At 45.3% G+C, this 21,545-nt stretch overlaps 1 protein-coding gene and 1 long non-coding RNA gene across 6 annotated transcripts in view; one reads left to right on the top strand and one right to left on the bottom strand.

Annotated features, from left to right (window-relative positions):
• Nucleotides 1–2,130: 2,130 nt before the first annotated feature.
• Nucleotides 2,131–17,648, bottom strand: LOC144579951 (uncharacterized). 2 transcript variants are annotated; one of them, XR_013528711.1, is made up of 5 exons: nt 17,497–17,648; nt 12,817–13,097; nt 10,260–10,397; nt 5,274–5,346; nt 2,131–2,889 (listed from the first exon to the last, which is right to left on the bottom strand). It is a non-coding gene; the product is annotated as an uncharacterized LOC144579951 (long non-coding RNA). The 2 variants fall into 2 exon arrangements; XR_013528710.1 differs by lacking the exons at nt 2,131–2,889; nt 5,274–5,346 and having other exon boundaries at nt 7,355–13,097.
• A 441-nt stretch (nt 17,649–18,089) lies between these two features.
• Nucleotides 18,090–21,545, top strand: part of OSBPL10 (oxysterol binding protein like 10) — a 332,750-nt gene continuing 329,294 nt past the window's right edge. For all 4 annotated transcript variants that reach the window (XM_054246920.2, XM_002759684.7, XM_078354487.1 and 1 more), the window contains exon 1: nt 18,090–18,496. In XM_054246920.2, coding sequence (XP_054102895.2) covers nt 18,216–18,496 — 281 coding nt within the window. In that variant the 5' untranslated portion in view covers nt 18,090–18,215. The remainder of the gene's footprint in view (nt 18,497–21,545) is intronic.

Here is a 21,545-nt window from a genome sequence, read left to right as displayed (position 1 = left end):
TAGCCAAAAGGCTGAGAAGCAATGACTAGGCTTTTTAAAAATACAACTAACAGTAGAAATTAACTGATAGAAAACTGATGGTAACAATTCCTGCTCATAGCAATGCCAATTAATTTTCTCTTGTTGAGAATATAAATCTCTGTAATTCAAATTCTTATTTGTACCAGTTTTTACATCCTACTGGTTTCCCTATTAATTAATGAGTTGAATAAATCCCTTGGCATGGGTTCATTTCACATTTGCACCAGAGTCATGATTTTACCTTTTGAAATTACACTTTAGCACAATGAAGAACAATAATAGATATAAAATGCTTATTGTACCAGACACCCTCAAGTAATACCTATGACTATTATTTTATTGGCAGATTAAGATGCCAGACAAAATGCACCAGCAGATCAGCGAGAGTGTAGGGGTTAATATAGACCTCAGCCTTACAGAGTAGGCCAGGCAAGGGTTGCAGATCGAGAAGTTCTCTTGGGACACATCCAGGCTGAATGAATGTTTGCCCCTCATCTTAGGCATTGCTGCTTGGTTGCAAGCACAGAACCCCACCTGAAACAATGAGAGTTTATGCCACAGAGCACAGGTTGACAGCCAGCCTTCAGGAAGAGTGGACAGACAACAGCGCCCGCAGAAACCTTTTCTCATCTCTCAACTCTGCCTGTAAGCTTGATTCTCTGTCCTAGCACACAGACCTTGTCCATCCAGCAGGGAACATGGCTGCTAACAGCTCCAAGTCCCCCTCCCGAGGCTGTTACCATGGGTTAAGGACAGTCTTTTCTCCATTCCAGTTCCAAAGATTTGCAGGAATGTCTGTAAGTGCTCTGGTTTGGAGAGCTGCATGTCTTAGAGTACTTGGAAGGGAAAGGAATTTCCCATGTGAACCACACGGCCAGAGTCAGCGAAAGAGCAGTTCCGGGAAGAAGGGGGAGACTGCTGAGCAGAGAAGGCAGAATATTTTTTCTATTCCCTCTCAAAATTGGCTTGGAAACTGAAGTGTAATCTACCTAGAGCTGGCCAGATCACATTGCAGTGCAGGAGTCAGCAATGGTAAAGGGAGGAACAGCCATCAGGAGGAGGGGCTGACAAACCGTACTGAGAACAGCCCCGTGGTTTTGCACAGATGTTACAGAAATGCTTTTAGAGTGTGTTAGATAAATGATGGATTCCAGTAGAGGCACTGATTGTGCTTTACATGGGAGTTAGTGTGCTGGCCTCCTTACAATCTCATTTCGCCATCACAGAAGCCCACTGGTGTGTTGTGGTGATCTTTACACGATAGATAAGGGAACTAAGGCCCATACAGGTCATATAGCTCTAAAGTAGCAGAACCAATTGGAGGCAGTCTGATCCTAAACACTATGTGGAATGCACCTTTGGTCTTTGAGCCCATCTTATAATATAAGCTGAACATGATGATCTTAGTTTTTCTCCTTTATCTAGAGTGCTAACTCTGTCATGTCATTCTGTCATGTCAGCATGACCATGCCACAGTGAAATTATATGGAGAGAGCAGGGCTTTGTACTTGTATAAAACCCAGGAAAATGAACGTTAATTCACCAGGTACAGGAAGACAGCCTCAAATAGAATAAGCCGGTATGAGTAAGGAAGAGGAAATGAAGGCTGATGTTTCTAACAGGAAGATGATCTTTGAAACATAACCCCTGGACCATGAGACTCAGAATTTTTGGTTATCTTTGTAGCAAAGATCATCTGGGCCACATCACTAGATATAGCTGAGGCCACACCACAAGATATTTAAAGCAGAAGGGAATTCGTTTTAGAAGAGGCTCTTATGAACATTTTGGTCTTGACCTAAGGCAAGGAAATCAAATGACCTTTTTAATGCCCTGTTTTCAGGTCCGGTTTTGTGACAGCAGTAATATTACTCTGAATCAGAATTTAGAGAGTTTCAGTACAAAGCAGAATGCTCTCTGATTTTCATTTCCCCAGGTCGTGGGCATGTCTTGGAAAAGGTGCTCCCTGACATCTGGGCATAGTGGAGGCAGCCAGATTTTCCGATCCCCAAAGCAAAACTTATGAATGGCAAAGAATTTTAAAAATTGATTTTGATATTTTTATATGAAAAGTCTCCCAAAGCATAAATAATCACATTTATTGAAAAGAAAGAAAAAAATCTGGGCCATGTTATCATCACTGACATAAGGGAATCAGGTTGGGGGAGCAGCTGGGAAGACAGGAAAGATCGATATCTTTGCCTCATGCCACACCTCAGATTGCCACTGCAGCCCTTGTGCAAACTGTCCCTGGATTTATAATGATACCCTCCATACAGCAGAGGGGAGACAGCTGATCAAGCCTGTAAGCCCCAGCGCAGTGCTAACAGCAGAGAGGGGACAAGTGAAAACTAAAAGGTAGGCTGTTTTCTGGAGATTATCACTGTCTAGCTGATATCAGTTTACAAATTATGTCCATCCTTTTTTCTCTTTTATACATTTTCTTCAATCTTGTGTGTTCTTAGGTATGCAAAATAGGTCAATAGCTTTTAAATACCATTTATACTAAAGTGTGAAGGACTGCTCTAAGCCAATGAATGAATACATTTTATTTATTCAAGATAGTTGATAAAGAACTGTCTGAGTTAGAAACTCTCCATTAGCTGGGCGCAGTGGCTCACACCTGTAATCCCAGCACTTTGGGAGGCCGAGGCGGGTAGATCACCTGTGGTCAGAAGTTTGAGACCAGCCTGGCCAACATGGAGAAACCCTGTCTCTACTAAAAATAAAAAATTAGCTGGGCATGTTGGCACATGCCTACTTGGGAGGTTGAGGCAGGAGAACAGCTTGAACCTGGGAGGCGGAGGTTGCAGTGAGCGAAGATCACGCCATTGTGTTCCAGCCTGGGCAACAAGAGCAAAACTCCATCTCAAGAAAAAAAAAAAAGAAAGAAATTCTCCATTAATGGTGCAGATCTTACCATAGCCAAAGGGGGAAAATCTCAGTAGGGACAGAAAAACCAATAGACGTGGGTCTATGAGGAAGATTCAGGAATAGGAGACTACAGCTAGAGAGGGAAAGGGTGGAGTTCTCAGTATGAACAGAACTGATGGGTAGCCAGTTGGCAAGAACAGCTAGACAGTGGGGAATTCAAATGACTAGAGGACCCTATTTGGTGTGTACCCATCAAATGGCTTGAAAAAGATCCAATGAAAGGGACAGATAAGGATACTGGAATTTGATTATGGGTTTTGCTAGTGACAGAATGAAGTATCTTCATCATTGCGATCCCAAGTTAATATACAGTAGTTGTGAAGTTCCCTTTCTAAATTGTAAATAAGCCTGATGCTGGGGTACAACCATCTGCTCAAATTCTAACAATTTTCTCTTGCTAGCAAGAAATCAATGGACTCAGCACTCATGTGGAATATTTTGTGAGTGGTTTTCATTCAACAGGGTTAGTTGCCAGTGGTGAGATATGCTGATGTGGAGTATACTTGGATGCTTGTTACGTGAGAATTTTCAGTGCTGCAAAAGAAGTAGCACTCAAATACAAATTTCCTCAGCAAGGCAATTTACCTCTACAGAAAGGTGTGGCTCACAGATGGAACAATGGCGAGCGCACACTTGGACAAGGAAGGAGGGGGAAGGGGTTCTTATTCCTGATGCAGGTAACCCCTACTGCTGTGTCAATCCCCTATTGGCTAGGGTTAGATCGCACAGTCTAAGCTAATTCCAGTTGGCTATTTTAAAGAGAGCCAGGGTACCAGCCAGAGTGATGGAATGGGTAGTTTGGCAGGAAGGACAGTTATGGGATAGGTCAGAGAAGGTGACCAGGGGTGACTCAGGTCAAAGCAGGTGACCAGGATGAGTCAGGAAAGAGCAGGGGACTGGGGGAACAGATGTGAACTACTGATTAGAACTGGTGGAAAAGGTTGTTTACTAAAACTACAAGGAAGTTAAACTTTAAAATGGTGAAATAAAGAATAAGAGAGCTGAACATACGGACATACTGATTCTTTGAAGAGAAATTTGGAATTCACTATTTCTAACAATGCCGAAGCCATTCCTCATTTCTTCCCTTTCATTTGGGGGCAAAAAAACAAAAATGCCACAAGGAAAACAAAACCCCCAATACTCCCTCATACTTTGTAGTACTTTACCATTCACTGAGTACTACAACTCAGGATACCTTATTAGAAGCTGAAACAGCACCACGAAGTGGGTGCTACCAACTTATTTTTCAGATGAGAAAACAGGCTGTAGCTGGGCACAGCCACTCACACCTGTAGCATTTTGGGAGGTCGAGGAGGGAGGACTGCTTGAGCCCGGGAGTTCGAGACCAGCCTGGGCAAAAGAGTAGGACCCAGTCTCTACAAAAAATAAATTAGCTGGACATGGTGGGGCATACCTCTATAGTCCCAGCTACTTGGAGGCTAAGGTAGAAGGATTGCTTGGGCCCAGGAAGTTGTGGCTGCCATGAGCCAGGACTGTGCCACTGCATTCCCACTCCTGCCTAGGCAACAGAGTGAGACCCTGTCTCAAAAGCAAAAACAAAACAAAACAGAAACACTGAGGCTCAGAGAGGCAAGTTGCCCTACGACAGGGAAGAGGCACAAACTCACGGCTGTTCCATCTCCCATCCCCAAATGTTTACTTGATGAAATTTGTGGTAAGCAGACTGTTTGATAGGAAAAGTAAAAACAAAACAAAAAATCCTTCTGCCTGTCATCTGCCAATTCACTAACTCTCCTTTATCTCTTTAAAAATGAATGATGTTCTGCCAGAGGTGGTGGCTTACGCCTGTAATCCCAGCGCTCTGAGAGGCCATGGTGGGTGGATCATGAGGTCAGGAGATCAAGACCAGCCTGGCCAACATGGTGAAGCCCCATCTCTACTAAAAATACAAAAATTAGCTGGGTATGGTGGCGCATGCCTGTAATCCCAGCTACTCGGGAGGCTGAAGTATGAGAATCACTTGAACCCAGGAGGCAGAGATTGCAGTGAGCTGAGATTGTGCCATTGCACTCCAGCCTGGTGATAGAGGGAGACTCCATCTAAAAAAAAATGATGTTCATAAGTGCTCATAGGGAGACTACTAGGACTTACACACTGCTTATTGACATTGTAATAGTCATACTTACAGGGCTCTGCTGTGCACATAAATTGGGCATGCTTTTAAAGCCAGAAATAATTTACTGCATAATGTCTGCTAGTAAATTTGAGCATATGATGATCTCAAATGTGTCTCATCAGAAAGCAAACCATTCAGCTGCAAGAACCGTGTGGTATCTATAAATTAAGGCTCCCACCTTTGCATCAAGATGAATCTCCATGATAATTTCCTTCCCTCTGGCTTCTCTCCCCTTGTGAGTGGAGCACCTTCTGGGAAGAAGGGTAGAAGGGTGGCTTTAGTTCTCCAAGATTCACAGCCATATGCCACACTGAATGGAGTGCTCACACACTGAACTTTCTCCCTGTCCAAAGATACTTGCTTTTCATTTTAAGTTCTACACCCTCTGGAGTTGACAGTGGGATCTTTTTGCTGCTTTTTGGGCTTTTGCTTTCTTTCTTCAGTAATTTCAACCTGTAAAAATGGACTTGACTATTAGGTTTGATCCAAAAAGAAGCTGGGCGCGGTGGCTCATGCCTATAATCCCTCCCAGCACTTTCGGAGGCCGAGGCAGGCGAATCAAGAGGTCAGGAGTTCAAGACCAGTCTGACGAACATGGTGAAACCCTGTCTCTACAAAAATTAGCTGGGCATGGTGGGTGGCATGCGCCTGTAATCCCAGCTATTCAGGAGGCTGAGGCAGGAGAATAACTTGAATCCAGGAGGTGGAGGTTGCAGTGAGCTGAGATCACGCCACTGCACTCCAGCTTGCTCAACTGAGTGAGACTCTGACTCAAAATAATGAAAAATACAAATATTAAAAGGTTTCATTGGACAGAAGTTTCTCTTTACAGGAACATTGAATTGTGTTTTCCCCCTTTTATGTCTCTAGAATATTTTGCCTACTTTGGTAATCTTCAATTCTGGTTATTTGGGTTTACCTGCGGGGAAGTCAGAAGGACTTGTATTTTGCAAACCACTTAAAACTGCCATTGAAATGGCATCCAGTCAAGAACATTCTGCCTTGAAACTGGCAGTCCCAACTCTACCTCCAGCTCACAGCATGACCCTGGAGTCTCTTTTTTCTGAGTTTCATTTTCCTTTTTAGGAAAATGCTGAGATCGGATTCATCCTCCATTTCCAGCCCTCCACAGGACATTTTGTCAGACGGCAAATCAGGAAGGGGAGATGTCATGGATGGCTATTAACAGCGACTTTGCACTGTGTCGATCACGGTAACTGCATGCCACTTCACCTCTGGACAGGCACTTCCTGCGGCTCTTTAAAAACCTGGGATACTGTTTTGTGGCCTTTCAGGAGCCTCAATATTATTACAAAATACATGAATATCTAGACTGTTTCTTCCTTCGGCAATAATACATCTGGCGCTTGTAGCACACTTTCAATTTATAAAGAATTTTCTGATTTGGTATCTTGTTTAATCAAATGCTCACACTACTGTCACTTAAGGAAGGTGTATAGAAAAGTCACCTGCACACCTGCCCGAAAGATCTTAGAAATATCACTGAAAATTTTCAGCAGGCATGCAGGCAGGCTGGCAGACATCATCCATCCATCCATCCATCCATCCATCCATCCATCCATCCATCCATCCTTTTGTTCCCTGACATAGGGAACTTATTCTCTAACACTAACGTATACAGGACATTTGATCTCATATACCTTTTTCTTCTTTTTTAAAAATTTGTTTTAGAAGCTTACATTTAATACATTTTACTATTTTTTTTTTTTGTGGACAGTATATGAGTTTCAGTGAGTGCCTGGAGCTCTTGTACCCACTGTCGCAAGTTAGAGGACAGTTCCATCAATCCACCCGCCTTCAAAAAAATTTCTGTCTGGTTACCTCTTTGTAGTCAAACACTTGCTCCACTCTTAGCTCTTAGCAATCACTAATCTCATCTCTGTTCTTATAGTTTTGCCTTTTCCAGAATGTCATTATCAAGGAAATCACATAGTGTGTGGCTGAGTCTGGTTTCTTTCACTTAACGTAATGCATGAGATTCGCTTGCAATGTTGCATGTAATATAGTTCACTCTCATTTATTGCTGAGTAGTCATTTATTGTATCAATGTATCAGAGTGTGTTTACAATTTTAATTCAGTCCCCAGTTGAGGGAATGAATTTTGGGCTGTTTCCAGGTTTCGATGATTATGAATAAGGCAGCAGTAAACATTCACGTTTTTTAATTTATTTTTTGTACAACATAGGTTTTCATTGCATTTGGATAAATACCCAGAAGAGGAATAACTAGATCATGTTGTAAGCGTATGTTTAAAAGAAACTGTCAAACAGTTTTCCCAAGTGACTGTACTATTTTGCACTCTAGCCAGCAATGTGTAAGAGTTCCAGTTACTCCACATCCTCACCAGCACTTGGTATCCTCAGTTTTGGGGTGTGTGTGTGTGTGTGATGTTAATAGGTATGTAGTATTCCATTGTAGTTTTATTTGTATTTCTTTTATGACTAGTGATGTTGAACATCTCCTGATGTGCTTTTTTGGACATCTGTATATCTTACTTGGTGAAGTGAATCCTTAAATTTTTTGATTTAAAAATGTAAGGTTTTCTTACTTCTGCATTTTTAGAGTTCTTTGCATATACAAGGGACAAGGCCTTTGTCAAACATATGATTTGCAAATATATTTCCCAGTCTTTGGCTTGCCTTTCCTTACCCATATCTTTTGTAAATATTTGTTTGCTTAGTTTTTAGAGACAGGGTCTTACTCTATTGCCCGGGCTGGAGTTCAGTGGCATGATCACGGCTCACTGCAGCCTTGAACTTCTGTGCTCAAGCAATACTCCTGCCTCAGCCTCTTGAGGAACTAGGACTACAGGAATATGCTATCTACACCCAGCTAATTTTTTTTTTTTTTTTTTTTAGACGGAGTTTTGCTCTTGTTATTCAGGCTGGAGTGCAATGGCGCAATCTCGGCTCACCGCAACCTCCGCCTCCTGGGTTCAGGCAATTCTCCTGCCTCAGCCTCCTGAGTAGCTGGGATTACAGTCACGCGCCACCATGCCCAGCTAATTTTTTGTATTTTGAGTAGAGACGGGGTTTCACCGTGTTGACCAGGATGGTCTCGATCACTTGACCTCGTGATTCACCCACCTCGGCCTCCCAAAGTGCTGGGATTACAGGCTTGAGACACCGTGCCCGGCCATACCCAGCTAATTTTTTATTTAAAAAGTTCTGGCCAGGTGCGGTGGTTCATGCCTGTAATCCCAGCATTTTGGGAGGTCGAGGCAGGCAGATCATGAGGTCAAGAGATCAAGACCATCCTAGTCAACATGGTGAAACCCCATCTCTACTGAAACACAAAAAGTTAGCTGGGCGTGATGGTGTGCCCCTGTAGTCCCAGCTCCTCGGGAGGCTGAGGCAGGAGAATTGCCTGAACCCGGGAGGTGGAGGTTGCAGTGAACTGAGATCACGCCACTGCACTCCAGCCTGGATGACACAGTGAGACTCTGTAAAAAAAAAAAAAAATTTTTGTTTTCTGGACAGACATTATCTTGCTATGTAGCCCAGGCTGATCTTGAAATTGTGGCCTCAAGTCACGTTCCTACCTTGGCCTCCCAAAGTGCTGGGATTACAGGCATGAGTCACCATGCCTGGCCAAGGTTTGTTCGTTTCTTGCAGATAGATGTCCAGTTCCACCACCTGTTGAAAAGATCATCCAGGCGTACTCAGTGTAATCACAAGGGTCCTTCTGTGAAAAAGAGAGGAGGCTCAGAGGAGGAGGAGGAGGTGCAGTGACAGAACCAGACTGGAGTGATATTCTTGCTGAAAGTGACCGAGATCCAGGAACCAAGGAATGTGGGCAGCCTCGAGGTGCTGAAAAAGGCAAGGAATACATTCTCCCCTAGAGCCTCCAGAAACATGGCTCTGCTGCTACCTTGATTTTACCATTTAAGATCCATTTTTGGGCTTCTGACTGCCAGGACTGCAAAATAACCAAGTTGTATTGTTTTATAATAACCATTATGTTTTTGTTTTGTTTTGTTTTGAGATGGAGTCTCACTGTCACCCAGGCTGGAGTGCAATGGTGTGATCTTGGCTCACTGCAACCTTCACCTCCCGGGTTCAAGTGATTCTTCTGCCTCAGCCTCCCAAGTAGCTGGGACTACAGGCATTTGCCAGCATGCCTGGCTAATTTTTGTATTTTTAGTAGAGATGAGGTTTCACTGTGTTAGCCTAGATGGTCTCGACATCCTGACCTCATGATCTGCCTCGGCCTCCCAAAGTGCTGGGATTACAGGTGTGAACCACCACGCCCAGCCAATAACCACTATGTTTATGGTAATATTTTGTAGCAGCAATAGGAAACCAATACAAAAAGTTACACTGAATTGCCTTTGCACTCCTGTCAAAATCAACTGACTGTATTAATGTGAAACTATTTTGAGATTCTTTATTCTGTTCCATATTTCCATGTGTCCATACTTTTTGTCCACATCACACTGATATACACACACACACACACACACACACACATATGTTTGTGTGTGTGTGTTTTTGAGAAGCTGTCTCACTCTGTTGCCTAGGCTGGAGTGCGGTGGCGTGATCTTGGCTCACTGCAACCTCTGCTTCCCTGGTTCAAGTGATTCTCGGGCCTCAGCCTCCCCAGAAGCTGAGACAATAGGTGCGTGCCACTAAGCCTAGCTAATTTTTGTATTTTTTTTAGAGGTGGGATTTCAGCATCTTGACCAGCCTGGTCTCGACCTTCTGACATTGTGATCTGCCCACCTCAACCTCCCAAAGTGCTGGGATTACAAGCATGAGCCACTGTGCCTGGCATATCTTTTATTTATTTGGTTTTTTTTGCCTGTCTCGAATTCTCTTATTTTCACTGCTTCATATCTTCAGGATATGAAAAGTTGGTCATTGGTAGTGAGCAGGATCCCAAAACATAAGGATCCCAAAATGACAAGTGTCAGGGTAGACATCTGTATTAGTTATCCATTGCTGAGAAACAAATTATCACAAACTTCGTGGCTTAAGGCAACAAACACTGATTATCTCACAGTGGCTGTGGGTCAGGAGTCTGGAGACACTTCAGCTGGGTATCCCTGGCTCAGTGTCTCTCATGGGTTGTAGTCAAGCTGTGGGTCACAGCTGCAATCATCTCAAGGCTAGACTGGTGACAGCCCACTTCCAAGGTCACTCACATGGCTGTTAGCAGGTCTCAGAAAACCTGCTTTCAGGTGACTGACAGAGTGACTGGCACGCCTTCATGCCTCCTACATGGGCTGTCCATTGGTGGCTTGAGTGTTCTTATGTCATGGCAGCTGGCTTTCCTAGAGTGACTGATGAGAGAGAGAAAGACAGGGGAAAAGAGAAAGACAGAGAGAGTGAGCACTCCCCTGTTTATAACCTTATCTTGGACAAGATATATCATGACTTCTGCCATATTGTATTCATTAGAAGTGGGTTACTAAGTTCATTTCCCCATTCAAGATGGGAGGAATTAAGCTTCCCCCCTAAAACAGAGGAATCTATAGACATATCTTGGAAATCATTACAGTCTACTATCTGGCCACAAATGTTTTCATATTCCTCCCTCATGTAGAACATACTCATCCTACTCCTCGATGGCCTCCTGTCTCATCCCATTACTGCACTAGCTTCAAGTTCACAATCTTACCACCTAAGTCAGGTCTTGTAGGAGAGGATCCTCAGGTTAGTAAGTTTAGCTCGGTGAGTGCAGTTCCTCTGATCTGTGAAACTAAAGAGACTGGTTATCTGTCCCTTCACACTCAAAACGCAATGGTGAAGCAGACACAGGGTAATTGCTTCAGACATTCTTGTTCAAAAGCGGGGAAACAGGAGGCGCAAAGGGGTTGGTGGTCCAAGGCCATTTTGAAAGTCAGTCGGGCAAATGTTGCAAGTTCCTTGATTAGGTCTCAAGGCCTGGGAATGCTTATCTGGGGTTCTGGGCTCCCCTCCCCGAACCCTTGGTTTTACCCTCTTCATCGTCCTTCCCTTATCACAAAAGGCAATGTGGATTTGCTACATTTTCCTAACCCAAGTTTATACATCTTTTCCCCATGTTTTCCCCTGAAAGTCTGATGGTTTTACATTTCACATTTCGGTTTTTGATCCATTTGGAGGTGACCTGTGTGTAAAGTATGAGGTATAGGTCTCTCAGTTTTTTGCTTATAAATGTCCCAGTATTCTAGCACTGTTAGTTGAAATGTAGCAAAGTGACATTGTACCAGTTCCCAGACTAGGCTTCAGGAGGTCCTTCCTGCTTCCTCCCTCTGGAACCCTCCCCACGTCATGAGAACAAGCCTGGGCTGGCCTGCTAGAGGATGAGAGACCCTGTGGAGGAGAGAGAGCTCAGCCCAAACAAGGCCAGCCTACTCCATCCAGCCAATGCTCCGACACATTAGAGTTAGCCAGAACCAGCATAGTAAACACTGATTCAGACTTTCTGGGGGTTAATTCTGCAGTACATGAGCCACATTTATAAGTGTGTGCAGCCTGACCTAGTCATTGGATCGTATTCTAGGAAAGAATTAAACTAACATACAAGGATATTTAAAGAACATTTCTCACAAAAGCAAAAGCTTGAAATATGAGTGTTCATCACGGTGGAATGATTAAATTTGGATGCATATAGACAGCGGAATATTCTGAAACTGTTAGAAATGATGATACAGCACTAAAGGAAATTGCCTATACTATATTCTTCAGTGAACAAGGCAAATTAGAAAGTATTATATATTTTATAGTATGAACCTGTTGAGTGTCTGGAAGAAGGGAAGGAGATGTGTATATATGTGTACGTGTGTGTGTATACACATACATATATATGGACACATATATAAAAGTATATAATTATATATAAACATATATATTTATAAATTGTTAGCAGTGGTTTATAAGTAATTTTTCAGTTTCTTTTCTTTTCTTTTTTTTTCTTTGAGACAGGGTCTTGATAGGGTTTACTCTGTCACCCAGGCTGGAGTGCCGCAGCACAATCATAGCTCACTGCAGCCTCGACTTTCTGGGCTCAAGTAATCCTCCTGCCACAGCCTCCCGAGTAGCTGGGACTACAGGTGCATGTGCTGTGCCTGGCTTATTTTTAAAATGTGTTTAGAGATGGGGTCTCTCCAGGTTGCCCAAGCTTGTTTGGAGCTCCTGCGCAATCCTCCCATCTCAGCCTCCCACGGGGCTGGGATTACAGGCATGAGCCACTGCACCTGGATTTCAGTTTTGACTTCATAAGTCTGTGCTCAAAGTGAGTATCTATTTAATAAAATAATAAAATAATGACATTATTTCCATTTTGGAAAAATATTGTACGTATGTCTAAACTGCATATAACCCTTGTAGTTATTTGATTTATTTGGACGTAATCCTCAGGGTAATCTTTTTTTTTTTTTTTGAGATGGAGTCTTGCTCTGTTGCCCAGGCTAGAGTACAATGGCACGCTCTCAGCTTACCACAACCTCCGCCTCTTGGGTTCAAGTGATTCTCCTGCCTCAGCCTCCCAAGTAGCTGGGATTACAGGTGCGTGCCATCATGACTGGCTAATCTTTTATTTTTAAGTAGAGATGGGGTTTCACCATATTGGTTGGGCTGGTCTTGAACCACTGACCTCGTGATCCACCTGCCTCAGCCTTCCAAAGTGCTGGGATTACAAGCGTGAGCCACCGCGCCCAGCTTCTCAGGGTAAGTTTAATGGAGCTGTTTATTCACTGGATAGTGGGCTGCTCATACCTTAATTCTTGTATTTTCTTCTTTCCATCGGATGGTAAAGTTGCATGTACACATCACGGCTGAAGTTCAAGCAGCAAGAATACTGGACTTGGAGTCAGAAGGCCTTGGTTCAGTATCTGCTCCTCCTCTTTAAGTTTCCGTTTCTTCCTCAGTAAAATTGGGCTTCACTTTTCATGCAATAAACATGTATTAAGTATGACTGTGTTCAGGCCCTGTGGCTGGGTGCCAGGGGTCCAAGTGCCTGTGCTGCTTCTCTCAGAGTGTAATGAGAGGATCGAAGCCTAAATGCATTAAAAAAAACAGGAAATGGAATTCCAGGCACTGAACTGTGTTTTCTGCAGTTTCATTAAGTAGAGGAAATGAGACTGGATTCATTATGAAGCTAGTGGTATAACATAGCGGCTAAGAACTCAGGCTCAGTAGCCAAAGTGCCTAAGTTCAAATCTTGGCTCCACCAGAATTTGGGGGCTATTGCTGAACCTCTCTTTAATTTAGTTTCCTCTGCCTGTAAAACGGGAGTAAGAACTGTAGTGGTTGTGGCGGTTGTGAGGATTTAATGAGTTAGTACGTGGAAAACACTTAAAGCAGGGTCTAGCACATACTTAGTGCTCAATATATATTAGCTGTTATTATTATTTGGGATGTGTAACACATCAGACCAGATGTTTCTGACACAGATATGACCAAGTTGATACCAGAGAGTGATCTGGTTGTGATAATTTTCTCTGTACTCGTGGCCAAGCTTCATTTCCAGCATCTGGCTGATGAAGTCAATGTCCACTCACTTACTTGCTGGTCCATGAACATCCTCCCAAGGCTTTCCAGCTGAAGGAGGGAGTCTCAGAAGCAGCTACTGGAAACTCCAGACCAGCTCTCCAGGTCCATGTGGAGATGACAATGGGGAAGTCAGCTCCCTACTGGGAATTATTGATTCTGCCCATTATTTCAAGAGGTGTAATGTGTTTGTCTTATTGCTCTAATCATACATAGCTTCATTCCTGAAATCTTTACATGGTCTGTGATGGCGGTTAGATTTCCGGGCGCGGTGGCTCACACCTGTAATCCCAGCACTTTGGGAGGCCGAGGCAGGTGGATGACGAGGTCAAGAGATTGAGACCATCCTGATCAACATGGTGAAACCCCGTCTCTACTAAAAATACGAAAAATTAGCTGGGCATGGTGGCACTTGCCTGTAATCCCAGCTACTCGGGAGGCTGAGGCAGGAGAATTGTCTGAACCCAGGAGGTGGAGGTTGCGGTGAGCCAAGATTGCGCCATTGTACTCCAGCCTGGGTAACAAGAGCAAAACTCCGTCTCAAAAAAAAAAAAACAACAAAAAAAAGATTTCCAGTCATTCTATTTATGTTTAAAAATGTTTTCAGGTTGGGCGCGGTGGCTCATGCCTATAATTCCAGCACTTTGGGAGGCTGAGGCAGGCGGATCACCTGAGGTCAGGAGTTTGAGACCAGCCTGACTAACATGGAGAAACCCCATCTCTACCAAAAATACAAAAATTAGCCAGGTGTGGTGGCACTTGCCTGATCCCAGCTACGCGGGAGGCTGAGGCAAGAGAATTGCTTGAACCCAGGAGACAGAGGTTGTGGTGAGCCGAGATCATGCCATTGCACTCCAGCTTGAGCAACAGAGAGTAAAACGCTATCTAAAAAAAAAAATTTTCAGCCAGGCACAGTGGTGGTACATGCCTGTAATCCTAGCACTTTGGAAGGCTGAGGCAGGTGGATCACCTGAGGTCAGGAGTTCGAGACCAGCCTAACCAACATGGTGAAACCCTGTCTTAAAAAAAAAAAAAAAAAAAAAAAAAAGAGGGGTCTGAACTTTGCAAAGATGAAGGTATAGTTAAAAACCTGCCTTTTTTTTTTTTAGAGGTCACAAGATTTCTAACCTCCCTGATCATTCCTATAGAACACCACTGTTGTAAAACTTAAGATTTGTGTTTGAGGTATTTTTCATACCCTGTGTTCTGATGGACCAGCTGCCACCACTCTGTAGTAAACTGGCTCATCAGGTCCCATGGTCCATACTCAGGAACTGACTCAGTGCAAGAAGACAAACTTTGACTCTGTTTGATTTCATCCCTGACCCAACCGATCAGCATTCCCCATTCCTTAGCCCCCTGCCCACCAAACTGTCCTTAAAACAACCTTAGGCACCTGCTACACCCTCTTCCAACTGTATCTTGCTTCCTTTCCCTTTAGAAAAAAAAAAAGAAACTTAGGCTCTGAATTTTTAGGGAGATTGATTTGAGTAATGCCTAACTGCTGTCCTCCAGCTTGGCTGGCCCTACAATCGTTAAACTCTTCCTCTATTGCAAAAACCTGCATTGGCTTTTCTGGGTAACAAGCAAGATGAATCTGTTGGGCATTACAAACATATTTCAAATATGTTTGGCCAATTTATTATGTATTTTTCCAATTGTTTTTCAAACATAAAGACGTTTTCCTCTCCAAAGATAATTCTGCAGGTACCTTTTCCCTATTTGCTGTACTAGGTAGGTCAAGGAAAGCTTTCTGGAAGAAGTGACTTGTAATTCATAACTTAATGGGTGAGAAACACAAACCAGGTGAAGAGAGCAGGGAACAGTGTTGCCTGCAGGGGGAACAGCACATGCTTCATCTCTCTTTCAGCCCATTGTGTCTACTTTCAGCCCATCTGCTCCACTCACCTCTTGCTACTGCCTTGGACATTTTTGATGCCATATGGCTGGCTTGCTCCTGCCCCATCCTGGCCTTGACTATTCCTTTTAGCTTAATTCCTTCCCCTACTTGAACTGGTCTGTCTCAAGGGTCTAATTTTTCAGTCAAGGTGAGAATTTGTTGTCCAGCTATAGGTTGGCTGCATAATGGTGGCATAGGTTAGATAATACAAAACAAAATGCTGACACTTCTCTTTTAGCAGGAGCTTAGGGTGGCAGTCTTCAATAAAAAGTCATGGTGTTTCGGCACATAATGAATGACATTTATAGTTCGGTATGTACCTACCTTCCCACCGTCTCAGTCTGTATGTCAATGCAGGACTCAATGAACATGCATATATCATCAGTATATCAGTTAGCTTAGGCAAATGTAGGGTGTGGTAAAAAATAATGCTAGGCCGGACATGATGGCTCATGCCTGTAATTCCAGCACTTTGGGAGGCTGAGGTGGGCAGATCACCTGAGGTTGGAAGTTCGAGACCAGCCTCATGAACATGGAGAAACCCCGTCTCGACTAAAAATACAAAATTAGCCAGGGGTGGTGGCGCATGCCTGTAATCCCAGCTACTCGGGATGCTGAGGCAGGAGAATTGCTTGAACCCGGAAGGCGGAGGTTGTGGTGAGCCGAGATGCGCCATTGCACTCCAGCCTGGGAAAAGAGCAACACTCTGTCTCAAAAAAAAAAAAAACCAAAAACGAAAAACCAAAACCAAAACCAAAACCAAAAAAACCTCAGTGGCTTTGAACAAACATTTTGTGCATGTCACACTAACTGGCTTAGGCCATGTATTCTACGCCTTCCCGCTCCAGGACACAAGCTTAAGAAGAGCCCTTATCTGGGACATGCTGCTCTCCTGGTATAGGGAAAAGAGAAAGATGGTGGAACCACAGGACAGCTCTTAAAGCTTATGTTTGGGAGGGGCATTCATTACTTCTGTTCACATTCCATTGCTCAAAGCGATTCCGTGGCCAAGCCTGAGGTCCATGTGGAGGAAGGATACTCCTTCTACAGGAAGCAGCAGTAAATATTCTGAACAAATGAACATTCTTGCAGAATTTATCACAGCCAGTATCATTTGTCCCATGTTGCAGGTGAGAAAACTAAGCTAAAGAAGGTAATTTGATCAAGGTCACAGATTAGAATTCAGTTGTGAATGGCTTCAGAGTTGGTCCATGCAATCTCTCTTCAGATTTTTTCTTCAACACGGTGTAGGAACCTAGAATTGTAATTTACCTGAGGACACAGCCACTTCTCTTCAGCTCCAGAAGCTTCTCCGTGAAAATCTCTAGAGCTAAACCACCCGTGAAATATTCCTGGAAGGATGTGAAGCTAGAAAGGGGTCAAGCTCGGGGGAACTGCCCCCTTGGGAGCTGACTCTTTCATTCAGGAATTTTTTTAACTGTTTAAGTATTTACCTGCTTCATGGGTTCACAGATCCTTTGGACTGGGATCACCTATCATCCACCACCTTTTGTTTTGTCTGTGTGTGAGAGAGTCTGAGCTCCTCAAAGCTTTTTCTAGGTAATTTTTGATATTTCAGATTGCAATGGATATCTATATTAACAAAAATTATTAGTGGGGCGGAAAGAGCATCTTTAGGTGGGAAGAGGGGCACAGAAGTTACAGCCAACACAGAGAATCCTTCAATGTTTGTAAATATCTGTTAATTTCCCTTGCCTCCCCCACAGTTTTCCTGGTTTCAGAGCTTCTGCTCCCAGGTACATGTGCGGCGTGCTAACAATGGGTAGATTTTTGACTTGCCAGGTTTATGCGTGTCATTCAGGGCAGGGGATTAGGCTTAGGCCAGTGAGTTACCTAGGGCACTCAATTTAAGGAGGCACTCGCAAAAACCTGAGAGTTCGCGCGCCTCACCCCAGCCCAGCCCAGCCCAGCCCAGCGCAGCCCAGCTCAGTGTCCGTTAAGCATTTATCATAACCCTGCTGCATGAAAATGCCCGGCGAGCTTACCTGTGAGGATCACCTGCCACTCCCTTCCTCCGCCAGACGCGCGGAGGGCCTCCCTGTCCTGTGACTTTGCGTCGCCAGTGATAATTTCCAGATTACTGTGTAGGAGCGTCTGGCCCACGATCGTGTGCGGAAGACCGAGAGAGGGAGTGTGCGTGTGAGCCAGTCAGGCCGGGCGGGTCCATATCCGGGGGTGGGTGGGGCCGCCCCTCCCCTCCCTCCAGGTCCCGAGGTGGATAGGGGGTGGGGAGTGACGCGCTGAGATTCCCTTTCGCCCCTTCGGATCCTAGAGAGCGTGGCAGAAGGAATGCGAGGGTGACTTGGCGTGGATTTAGGGCGTGCCCACCTAGCAGATCGGCCTCCTAGAGTGTCCCCAGGGCCTGAGACGCCGCGGGGACAAGGAGGAAGAGGAGGAGGAACCCGAAGAGGGCTCGCCTAGCCGGGCACCGGCCCCGAACTTGCCCGGGAAAGTAGTGCGGAGGGAGGGGCCGGCCCTGGCCGCGGCGGGAGGAGGGGCGGTCGCAGCTGCATCCAGCCCCGTTGGCTTCCTTCCCAGCTCTCCTTCGCCTCCTCCTCCTCTTCCTCCTGTATGAGTCAGGCATTTCCCGGGGATTTGGAGCAGCCACGCGCGGCCCGGGCGCTCGGAGCTGTATCAGCAGCCGCCGCCGCCTTGCCGGGGCCGCCACCGCGGCGGGCACCCGCGTCCCGGGCGCGCACGGATCATGGAGAGGGCGGCCCAGGGCGCAGACGGCGGCGGGGGCAGCAACAGCAGCAGCCGCAGCAGCAGCCGTGCCACCTCGGCGGGCTCCTCGCCCTCCTGCTCTCTGGCGGGCCGGGGGGTCTCCAGCCGGTCGTCGGCAGCCGGGCTTGGTAGCGGGGGCAGCCGCAGCAGCCCGGGCTCGGTGGCCGCTAGCCCGTCCGGGGGAGGCGGCCGCAGGAGGGAGCCGGCGCTCGAGGGCGTGCTCAGCAAATACACCAACCTCCTCCAGGGCTGGCAGAACAGGTAACGCGCCAGCCGCCCGCGCCCCTCCTCGCGCGCCGCTGTGTGTGTGTGTGTGTGTTTGTGTGTGTGTGTGCGTGCGCGCGCGCGCGATTGTGCCTTCAGCGAAACTAGTAATGCCTCTGCACGGTGCCCTTCCTGCGTCCCTGCTCCCCTCCAGGTGGGGTGCCCAGGATGGGGCGCGCCATGGCCCCACCCCGGGACGGAACCGCAGTGGCGGGGAGGGAGGCGAGAGCCCTGGTTTTCTTCTGTGCTGGCACCTGCAGAGACTGGAGTGGCAGGAGGAGCGTGCTGGTCCCGGTGCTCTGGTTGCCCGCGGTCTCCCGCACCTCTGAAGAATGACAGGGAAAGGGAGGCAGAAGGGGCGTGCTTTGTGCCTGGGTGAAAAAGCATTAGCACGCCTGCTCCGATTACGGCAAATTTCTGCGTAACACAGTTCATTTTAAAGTTTGGTGCTTCCGAACACCTCCACTAGCAACAAAAAAACTGCCACTTGTCATTCTGGGAGACCTTACATACCCCTGCCCCAGTTTGTGCCTTGCACCCTCCGATCTCTGTAATGGGAGTTTTGTTTAAATAAAGAAAGAGGCCGGGCGCGGTGGCTCACGCCTGTAATCCCAGCGCTTTGGGAGGCCGAGGCGGGTGGATCACGAGGTCAGGGGTTCGAGACCAGCCCTGCCAAAATAGTGAAACCCTGTCTCTACTAAGAATACAAAAAATTAGCGGGGTGTGGTGGCGGGTGCCTGTAATCTCAGCTACTCCGGAGGCTGAGGAAGAAGAGTCGCTTGAACCCGGAGGTGGAGGTTGCAGCAGCCCAGGCGACAGCGTGAGACTCCAACACCAAAAAAAAAAACCAACCCTCCTCCCTTTTAATATTAATAGCAATTTACATTATTTTCATTATTTCCTCTTCAGGTCCCTTTTGAAGTTTCCTGCTCACTTCCCCCTCACAGTTGAGAAGCCTAGTTATACACACGTGGAAGGATGGGGCTGGTGAGGAAAGGGCTCAGGAGACTTGGAATGGTGGTAGCGTGTGTGAGATCTGCCATCATGAGGAAGAGAGGGACAGATGTGGCACTGCTGTTTACTGTTTGTTTGTTTTTTTTTCAGATTGTTTGTCAAAAGCAAGCCAGAGGGAAATACAAATGTCCCATGAGAGGAGAACAATGCTTTTTGGAGAGGTGGTTGGTGGGATATTTTGTTCTGCCTATTTAATGGTCCCCAGATTTTAATAGACTTGGGGCTTTTAAGGATGTTCGTGAGATTTGAATCATACCCTGGAAAGTTGCTTATCTCTGCTGCATGGACTATCTTACTTGGTTATTTCTTCCAGTAGATTGTTGGGAAATGTTCAGATTTGCTTCCATCTGAAACATATCAGGCAGTTATTTACATGAAACTGAACTTGAAGGAAGAGGACTTCTGAAGTACCGAAACAGTTGTTTCTGTATTGATATTCTACATACAGGACTTTCTGAGTCACCTGGGCTTCATGGGAGATGTGTTACTATGTTTGTGGAAGTTGCACTTAACTTTTGAATCCTTTTATTTCTCAAAATGGTCCTAGTGCCCGCTGTTGCCTCTCCCTTTCCCCTTTCAATTCGTGAAAGATGAAAAAGAATAGGTAGAGTGCGTAGGTAGAGGGAGAAGGAGATGACTAAATCTGATTTCAGTTCTTGCTAATTGTGTCTTATTAAGGGCAACTCAAGGGGTCTTGTCAGTGACAGTGTTTTGTTGGTGTGTTGAGCAATCACGTTTAATAGTCTTTTTTTCAAGTAGCTTATGAGGCCAACAGAGCTTTTATCCTGGATTTCAGTTATTTTATTATTTACTTGCTGGGGAACAATTATTTTACCTGCAATGTATATTAAAGGATTTGTTCTTTGGAGTGAACTTAGGAGGCAGTGGAGTACCTTTCTTTTGCATTATTTTAGACCCGTTTTGGTGTTTAGATTGGAGGCAAGGTTGAGAAGAAGCACGCTTAATGACAATAATAGCTACGTGATTGCAGGCTACCTGGGTGAAATGTGGTATTATGTGCACTTCTGAGCATGCTTAAGTGATGTCTCATCTTTATTGAGTTTGTTTACTGCGATTTATAGCTGTCTGCCAATGTTTGTTCTTACCACAGTGTACTCACCGTTTTCCAAGTCTACCACTGACTCCGTAAGCATTGTCTATAATTGTTAACATCTCAGTGTCAGGGTTTCTATTTCCCACATTGGGTTCTCTGAACGATGGCTGAGGGTCCATTAGTGGTTTGGAGAAGATTTATGATGACTCTGTGATTGCAAAATTCTCCCTTCTCGAGGGGTCTTATCAAGGGAGAGTTGGATTACTGAAAAGGAAGAGAGAAGAGGGTAAAAATAGAAACTTTGAAAACGCCTTCGTTTGTTCAATTTATCTAGTCAGAGATTGTTTTATTGAACACCTACTATGTGCCGGGCACTCTTCCAGGAGCTGGAGCTACCACCTTCTCCCGGTCCAGGGAAATGCCTTAGGGACAAGTAACCGGCTGATTCATGCTGTCTTTCGTTATGGGCCTCATGGCATCTTCCTTTGGCAGTTCTTTTCAAAGTGCCCACAGTTAATGACAAATCTATAGCTACCAAGTTCTTGGTTTGCCCTCTCACGCTGCTGTAATGCTCTTCACCAGCTCCCAGGACTTAACACCGATCACCCACTAACAGTTTGTACTCTGGTGCCCTCTTGCATGTCCTCAAGTTGCTGTCAAGCTTATATTTTAACATTTGGCATCATATTCTGCCTTTATTTGTCGCCTCCATGTCCTGCCCTTAGGAAGGCAGTTTGGGCCAGAACACGAAATAAATGAATAAATAAAGAGAGGTCACAGGAAAGAAAACTGCGTGATGGGAACATGCTCAACTCAGGAGAGTAAGTTCAGGACATTGACTCAGACTCACTGGATGAGAAGGTGAAATACTTAGAATATGGGGAAAACACGCATTCACGGCTTTCTGTGACTCATTATTACAGACACTTAAAGAAAATATTTCAGGCATAATAATGTTGTGTAGAGTTTCAGGATGGC

This window comes from Callithrix jacchus, chromosome 17 (assembly GCF_049354715.1).
Source record: "Callithrix jacchus isolate 240 chromosome 17, calJac240_pri, whole genome shotgun sequence".
NCBI classification, from domain to species: Eukaryota; Metazoa; Chordata; class Mammalia; order Primates; family Cebidae; genus Callithrix; species Callithrix jacchus.
Note: the sequence above shows the minus strand (reverse complement) of the source record. Positions and strands in the feature narration are given on the sequence as shown.